The sequence below is a fragment of the Chrysemys picta genome, chromosome 2 (assembly GCF_011386835.1).
Source record: "Chrysemys picta bellii isolate R12L10 chromosome 2, ASM1138683v2, whole genome shotgun sequence".
Lineage (NCBI taxonomy): Eukaryota > Metazoa > Chordata > Testudines > Emydidae > Chrysemys > Chrysemys picta.
In genome coordinates this window covers 45,100,119-45,108,757 of record NC_088792.1, presented here as the reverse complement: position 1 = coordinate 45,108,757, position 8,639 = coordinate 45,100,119, and the positions used below count along the sequence as shown (strand labels likewise).

At 39.3% G+C, this 8,639-nt stretch overlaps 1 protein-coding gene across 1 annotated transcript in view; it reads right to left on the bottom strand.

Annotated features, from left to right (window-relative positions):
* Positions 1-386: 386 nt before the first annotated feature.
* The window catches only part of ZNF804B (zinc finger protein 804B), a 364,064-nt gene continuing 355,811 nt past the window's right edge, over positions 387-8,639 (bottom strand). Inside the window, exon 4 of the mRNA XM_065586988.1 lies at positions 387-6,656. Coding sequence (XP_065443060.1) covers positions 3,032-6,656 — 3,625 coding nt within the window. The 3' untranslated portion in view covers positions 387-3,031. The remainder of the gene's footprint in view (positions 6,657-8,639) is intronic.

The window sequence follows — 8,639 nt, the reverse complement described above, 5'->3', positions numbered from 1 at the left end:
GAATAAAATTGGAACCGGAGCTTTGCTGCACACATCAGACCTAAGAATGCTGGTATTAACAAGGTCTATGTGTTTTTAAAAACAACATACTGCAAACCAAAGTGTGGGAATAAATTCAGCAAATAAGTCATATTAAACTACAATTTAACAAACATTTTCAAGAAAATCCACTTAAATGCACCAAGGAATCAATTTTAGCCTCCCTTTAAATGTAGCCCATAGTGACTATTTTGTTTTCATTCTGTTTCTGTACCTTTTTAGCTCTACTTTCTCCATCAATAGCTTTACTTCTGTTTTTCACAGTTCTACTTACTAGGTTTTATTGTTTTCATTTGGGTTTTCGGATATTTGTTTCACAAGATCTTCCATATTTATCTGAAGCAATGACTTTTTCTTGATTTTTCTTAATTTGATTCTGTTCTCAATTATTTAATTTACTTTATATAAACAGGTGATGTGTATAACAATTTTTTTTAGATTTTTATAAGCAATCTGATACTATGTGGACTATCTTTTTTTGTTTGGTTGATTTTTTTTGCTATCATAAATATGTCTTAATTAGTATTGTTGCCTTTCAAAAGTGAAGAATCTGATCCTGAAAAGACTTATGCATATATGCTTAATTTTACAGAAGTGAACAGTCCTATTGAAGTCAGTAGGAGTACTCAAGGGTGCAGAGATAAACAGGTGCATCAGTCTTTGAAGTAAGACCTTGAGGTTCATATGTAAAAATGTATGTGCATTTGCACATATACCTTTGTATACTTTGTATTCATCCTGTACAAACAGTTACTGCAGTTGCATGCACAGTTGGGTATTTAGGCATCTATCCATTTGCAGGTACAATTGCTCAACATACGCATGCAGCTGTGGTAACTACACACGCACACCTAGACCCAGTTTGACATGTCATCCCTAAGTCACTCTATAACTATCATTCTTAAAGGAGTTTTATAACCAATAGCCCATCTACCTCCCTTGTTTTGGAGATTATGGAATTTTAATGATTAAACAAAACTATTGTTGAGGCCCCCCCACTCAGTCGCTCAAACTGTCATTTCTCCCCTTCCGCTCCTCCTTTTGTCAGTGTGTTGGCTAAATAAGTCCCAAACTAACTCTGAAAGAAAGGAATCACTTGCATTGATTTTAATGGATGCTGGATTGGCCCCTTAAATTGTCATCTCTTTGGGGCAGGGAACTTGTCTTATTAGGCTGTAACATGCCCACGGAACTGTGGTAGCTATAGAATTAATCCAAAAGTTTCAAATATGTCTACTAATTTTGGGTGTCCAATCAGAGTGTCTAAAGCCAGGTTTTCAGAGGGGATCAGCTCCCTGGCTCTCAACATCTCTGAAAATCAAGCATTAGTTGGGTTGAGTTGAGCATCCAGAAATAGTGGCCACACTTCAATGTTATGGTCTAATAACACTAGGCCACTCCGCAGAATTCATCTGAACCTGCAGTTTTACTTGATTGTGACTAGATTATTTTCATTTCAGGTTGATTGAAACCAAGTTAAAAATCAGCTATAGATTTTGCTTTAAAAACTTGCTATATTCTAACCACAGCTACTTTCCTCTCTTTCTATAGCTAACCGAATATCATGAAATAAAATTCCTCAAAAGTTTGCTATTATATGTATTGGGAATTAATTCTGGGTGTGTAGATTATCAACTGTGCACTAAATCCAAATTAACAGGAATCAGCTGTTTTGTTGGCCAGTGATATTAACAGGCATAGCTGTACTCTAACTGCAATCAAGAACTTAATTTCATACAGAGTATTCAGTGTTGAGTATTAGACCACCATAAAATATAATCAGTTGAGGCTCCGTTGAAGCACACAGCTAACTCTAGGTATATGAGTACACCCATTGATGTCAATAGAATTTCTAATGTGTTTGAAGGTTGGGCACGTGGTTCAGTGCCTTGCTGAATCACAGCCTTAACTTGTACTTTGAGAATTTTGGAAATTATGTTAGGAACTTCATTGCATGTTCATTTTTACCAGTTGTTTTTTTCAGTCCAGTTTTATTTCATACTGTTGAGAGTTTTCCACTACAGTTGTCAATTCTGCTCTGCATTATACCCATGCATCACTATTAGCTTCAGTGGTGCTGCATAGGACAGAGGTAGAATTTCACCTTTCTGGTGAAATTCTGGTTCCCTAACCAAAGACCACATACAGAGAATTATTTGCAAAAACTAACCATGCTGATGTTGGGCCTAGCTGAGACCAATGTAACATTATAATTTCCAGCAAACATTTTCTGAGAAGGGGTACACATTTTTTTGAGAAAAGTATATATAGATTCTTTGGGCAAGATTCTCTAGAGCTCTGCTTGGCAGGGGAGAAAACAAAGCATGAGGGTGTCAGGTACAGTTCCCCACATCTCAAGACCAGCTCCAGCCCCACTGAAACTTAGAGCTACTGAGTTCTGCCAATATTCTAATTCCTTCTGCAGAACTAAGTTAGCATTACTGCTTCCTTCTAGTTTTAATTTTCACATGGTGCTTGTCTCTACTATAGGGAGATTGACGCTGCTGCAATCAATGCAGCAGGGATCGATTTAGCGGGTCTAGTGAAGACCCACTAAATCGACTGCAGAGTGCCCTCCAGTTGACCCCTGTACTCCAGCTCTCCAAGAAGAGTAAGGGAAGTTGACCGGAGAACATCCCCCATCGATGCAACACAGTGAAGACACCGGGGTAAGTCGACCTAAGTTACATTGACTCCAGCTACGTTATATGTGAATAACGTAGCTGGAGTAGCATAACTTAGATCGACTTAACCCTGCAGTGAAGACAAGCCCTTGGTGATGTGAAAACTAAATCAACATTCATATTCTGTCACTTTCCTTGACTTTTAAATATTGCTGATGTGCTCCTACCACTTCCCTTTGGATGTGTGACTGATTATGAAATGCCAGTTTTTCTTCAAATTTCTTTTTGGAGCAAAGGAGTAATAGTTTTGCTAATTTAAATAACTAGAAACCTTGGAAAATGTCTCTCAGTCCAGGTAACAGCAGGGTCTAGCTAGAGCAAGAATGGTGGTGAAGATCTTGCCCTTGGAACAATGGATGAATTAAAGGATTCAGATGTAGGGCAGCAGCTGCATTCAGGTGTGGAGTGAATAAAGTAGGGATAAATGCAGTATGTGGCAATGATGGGAGGGTCAGATAGGAAGGGTGAATGGGTGTGGTGGAGAGCAAATGCAGTGGGCGTCCTGTCAGTAGAGTAGGGTGGGAAGGAATGATGGTTGGAGCTAACGGGGAAAGTGATATAGGAGTGAAATATGATTCGGAGAGTGGGTGCATGTTGGTCAAGGAAAGATGACTGCTATGAGGATGTACAGAAGTGGAGACCGCAAAGCGTTGCAGAAGGGTATGGTGGATTGTGGTGACAGAAGCATGATGCTGACTGGGAACAGAATGAACTGCTGGTGTTGCAGAGAAGGCAGACGGTCCTGTGGCAGGCAAAACTTTAAGGTGCTTTGCCAGGAGTTGTTTCTGCATATGCTGCTGGGCTTGCAGCTGAAGTAACCTGTACTTGTCTATTTCATCAGGTGAAAATGTGATAGGCTGTTGAGTTAAAGGAGGGGAGATGGATTTCCTGTACATTTCTAGCTCATTTTCTGTTTCATCACACTTATGCATAGCACTGTCACAATCAGTGTTTACATTTCCTTCCACTCGATGCAAGTTCATGCTTACATCATGTACTTCTTCTTTGGTCTCTGCTGAATTAACAACAGAATATTTATTAGAAGGAAAAGCACCAAGGAAATCATTTGGTACCGGGTCACAGCTTTGTATAAAAGGTTGTACTTCACTAATTAAGAGATTTGATTGTTCCTTTATTGCTGTGTTCCTTTTTATGCCGGGAGCCTGATAGCCTATTCCTATTTGAATTATGTCTTTAAAAAGGCAATTATCATAATTAGTGCCTGTTGTACGAGTAACATTATTTGTCTGTGAAGCTTCAAAATTGTCTTTCTTTGCACTGCTTTCTAATGAACTGGTTTCCTCATTCCTTAAAACTTTTTTACTTATATCTAGGGCTTTTTCAGGCATAGGTAATATTGCTATGTCACCTACTGATGATGGAAATTTACTAGCAAAGTGACTTTGTGAGTTATCCTCCAATTCCATCACACAATAGTTTGAAAATCCCTCTGAATTGTGTGCTTGTTCTTGGTTTTTCTTGGATTTCACTCTTTCTAAAAGTAGCCTGGCTGTCAATGACGTTCTGTCTCTCACTGTGTCTTTTGCTGAGTTTTCAGAAGAGCCAACATGAAATTTTTTTGACTGACAATTCACATTCTGTGAGTCAAAATGTGTAGATTCTGTTTTTCCTGGTTCAGTGCTGTAACAGCCTTCTGTCTCTTCCTTGCTTTTGTTCAAATAATATACTGTTTCTTTTGAGAAGGATCCTGAACTACTGGCTGTTGATCTTCTGCAGCTAGATGATCTTCCACTGCTTCTTGAATGTCTGGTGGAAGAACTTTTGGAGCTGTGGTGTCTTCTATTTCTGCTGTATTTTCTGCCAGAATGTCGGTGTGTATTTCTGCTTTGCTTTGATCTGTCTCTATGGTGTAAATCTCTACGTCTTGAATGTCTTTGATATTTAATTGTATCCCTCTGTGTCCAGTTTCTAGTTCTTTGACTTTTACTGTAGAAAAGGTAATCCTCATCTGCATCATCAGAAGAGGAAATACAGTTGTGCTTTCTGTGTTTACGTTTGTGCCTTTCAACTGTCTTGTTTTTTCTTTTACAACAGAAGAGCAAGTGACTTCTACTGTGATCACTTGATCTGTGACTAGAGGAGCTACTTACATAGCTAGTTGTACTGCTAATGGAAGTGTCAGAATAGCTAGAATGTCTGTCAGAGGATGACTTTTGGGAGGATGAGAATCTCCAGTATCTTGTATAACCTCCACACCCTTCATTTTCCGAATACCTGCTTTGAGAACTTGATTTATAACTAAGGAAACTTCCAATCGAATCTTTTCCACTGTCACTTACATCACTGCTGCATCCAGGCCAGTTTTGAATGGATTTGCAGTTGTTTTGGTTTTCATGTATTTCTTCAGAATAACTTAAATCACATTTTGCAGTTTTATGCCTTTTAGTCCTAGACACACAAGGCAAAAAGGAAATGCCTTCATTTCCATCACTGTTAGTTCTTCTTTCACAGCTATGCAAATGGTGCTTTAAAGATCTCCTAGGTGTTCTGGCATGGAGACTTCTTTCTCTTGTATAATCCTTTTGTGAGACATCAAGGAAAGCAGGCACTTTGGGTATGTTTTCATTCGAATAATGTGAAATGTACTTTTGATCACTTCCATTCATTTCTTTCTCTGTGTCTGAATCAGCTTTTTGCTGGGCTTTGTTATGGGTTTTGGAATCTTTCATCTTCTTTGGTTTCAGTGACTGATTATCTTGTTCCATTGACATTTGCTTGTCTTCTATTAAACCTGAGGTTTCATTTTCATCTGCATTCGTATTTGTAGGGGGCTCACTACACCTTTCTGTGTTTGTTTCATGCTCTTTACGATCTCTATGGTTTAGAGAAAGTCGAAAGTCAAAATATAATGGATTACAGCCATAGGAAATACAGGGTGCAGTTTTTGTAAACAAAAGAAGTTCTGTGGGCCACTGAAGGGCAGTGCTGCCATCTTTGCTCAGTACATGAAGAAACGGCAATGCTTTGGGCTTCATCTCCTTAACCAATGTCTCACTTGGTTGCATTTCTGTGCTTCCATTCACAGTTCCTGAACTCTCAAAGAATGTCTCTGTCTTGACCACACTGGGATTGTAATGCAGCTCACTTACATATCCCTGCTCAGCTGGGTGTTGTGGTGGGAACTCCGTTAAGAGGTCACTTAGCATGATATCACTGTGCTTGTAAGGGTTCTGCTGGGTACAAAGATTGGTAGTTTGGCTTGGAGGTGAAATGAGAGTTTCCAATAATTTCTCAGTCTCATTCAACTCACCTTGTTGTTCTGTTTCTCTCATCGAACCAGTCAAATCCAAATGTGAAAGCTGCATTTCGGTTTTGCAGAATGAAGAATGAGCGCTGACAATTTCTTCTAACTCTTTATCGCTGTTTTTCTCAGTTTCTTTTACTGTTTTAGTTTTTGCTGCTGTATTGCTTGATGCAATGATATCCATTTGACCTTGTGGGATATTTAATCCTCTATCCACACTTGCTTTTGTATCCTCACGCAAAACTGTGCAAGACTGGCAGCCCTCAGGCGTTTGTTTTGTTTTATGGTTAGGTGATTCACTACCATCATATGCTTCTTCAGTGTTCTCACTGAAAACTGATGCTGATGACTCTAACTTTAACTGGGCTTTTTTAGAGAAAGAAAAAGAAACTCCTGTCCTGTGACTAATATTGGTGCCATCTGAGAATGCTTGTGAGGCTTGATTTCCAAGCGAACAGGGTCTCTCGGTATGTGATTGGTGCTTGTTTAGTGTAAGCGCCTGTTGTTTCTCTAACATGCTTCTGGAGTGACTTTGTCCTTCACACAGAGCCATACTCTTGGTACCTGCTGTGATTCTGCCATTTTTATCTATGAAAATTCCTTCTTGTAGTTGTTGCTTTTCCACCTCCAGCCTGGGAGCTTTAAACACTGGTCTGCTGCCTGTGATGCTATAAATAAAGAAATAAAATGAATGGATTTTTAATTAAATAATTGAAATAAGAAATTATTAACATTTCTCAGGCTCAGTCTGTTGAAGGAGGGGGTCATTAATGCTGTTGAAATTGAAAGCTATTAGATTGTTTCTATAGCCTATAAATGCAATTCACTCCGGCCGAGGCCACCTCTAAAAAAGCAAAGAAAGTCTTTATTCTCAGTAACTGGCATGCTTTTAACTGAGCACATAGCCACATTTTGTACATCCAGAGCAAACTCTATTGGCTTAAGTAGAGTTACTATGAATTTATACCAGTGCAGCTGAGATCAGAATCTGGCCCGTGATAATTTAGGTCAGCTTTTCATAGGGACTATGGTTCTGATTGTGAAGTGCCACATGCAAAACTCCAACAAAAGGGAGATTTGTACATGGAAGAATGGCAGAATTGGGCCCTAAGTGAGAAAAGGGATTTTTCTCAGGTATATTACTCAGTGTGATTCTTTCAGAGCTAACATGTTTTAATGCCCTCTTCTTTTTTTTTTTCTTCTTTGTAATATAAGGGACTTTATTCTGCAATACAATTCTTTTGTGAAACATTCAAAGAGACGTTAAGTATTAAAAAACGCATCCAAGCTACCATAAGACTTTAGTATTTTGCATTAACTTCCTTTCTATAAATTATCTCATCTGTTTTATAACACTTCCCCCTCACTTTTTGATACCAAAGGACATGGGTTCTCTCCTTGGTGCATGCAGCCAACTTCCATTAATGGTCATGGCAATTACACATGGTGTTGATCGAGACTAGTCTCAGTACCCACCAGTATTTGGCTATCATTTTCACATCTCCTCATCCTGTATTTGACTCCCTTGTATTTTTTCCCCTTTTCCCAAACCTTTTAGATTTAAATGTATAGTTTACCTTCCTGAATATTTTTTTCAGTTCAAGATATTCTAATGTAGCTTTGACCCAGAACTCTAGCAGTCTGTCCTTCTAATAAGTGACCAACTGGGAACAAGAATGACTGCTCTGTGTTGTTTTGCATTCGAGATCAGACATATATGATCACTGGACTAATGGTCTCTTTACTTATGCTTTAAAAATGAGTTTTGCTAGACAAATATCTGCTCTTGCAATCAATGCAGTGTAGCAGAACTAGTACATAATACATCCGTGCCAAGCATTTTGGACATGAAATCAGAATTTGAGTGAAACTGGAAAATATTTTAACTCAGTACAGGGAAAAATTCTACCTGTGTCTAAAAGTATGAGTAGAAGGAGAGTGTGGGGAGTCCATTTATTTGCTTTGTTTCTGATGTCACTTAAAACCCACAGAGAGGTGGCTCTGCAGGCCTTCGGCAGTGAGAGCCAAAAAGGAAAATTCTGGGTTAGCATCAGAGGCATGTTCCAGGGCTGTGTATGCATATGCCCCTCATTTAGCAATGAGAGCTCCTATGCCGTTCCCATGCCATTTATTTGTGTGTCATGCAAGAATAATCTCTTAGGGGGTGCAGTGAGTGGTGGTGGTCTTTTCAGGGTGTCTACTAATGCTGGTGTATCAGTATGTATCCATGCATGTGTTAGTAGTAACTTTGAGACAGCCAGCATTTAGACCCATAGGGAGCTCAGCTCTTGTGAAACTGGCAATACATTTCAAAGCGCTAGTTGTGACTCTGGTGACAGCAGGACCTCTGTTTATGGCTACCCTTTCCCCAGATCAATTGAGAGCTGGCAGTAGGACACCTAACATGGGGGCAGCGATGCAGCACTGTACTACCGCTCTCTGCACCCATTATTCCAGCCACTGTGGATAGAAATAGCAACTACTACCTTTCTTTGCCCCCTATCAGGAGTTAGGGGTAGCAGGATCTTTCTAAAAGCCAATGTATTGATTCCTTCCCAGCCCAATGTTGGCGTTATCTCCCTATCTTATCAGTCTGTCTGGGGACAGCACACAATTTATCCCTCTGATGTAGAAGGGCATAAAGAGCCTTT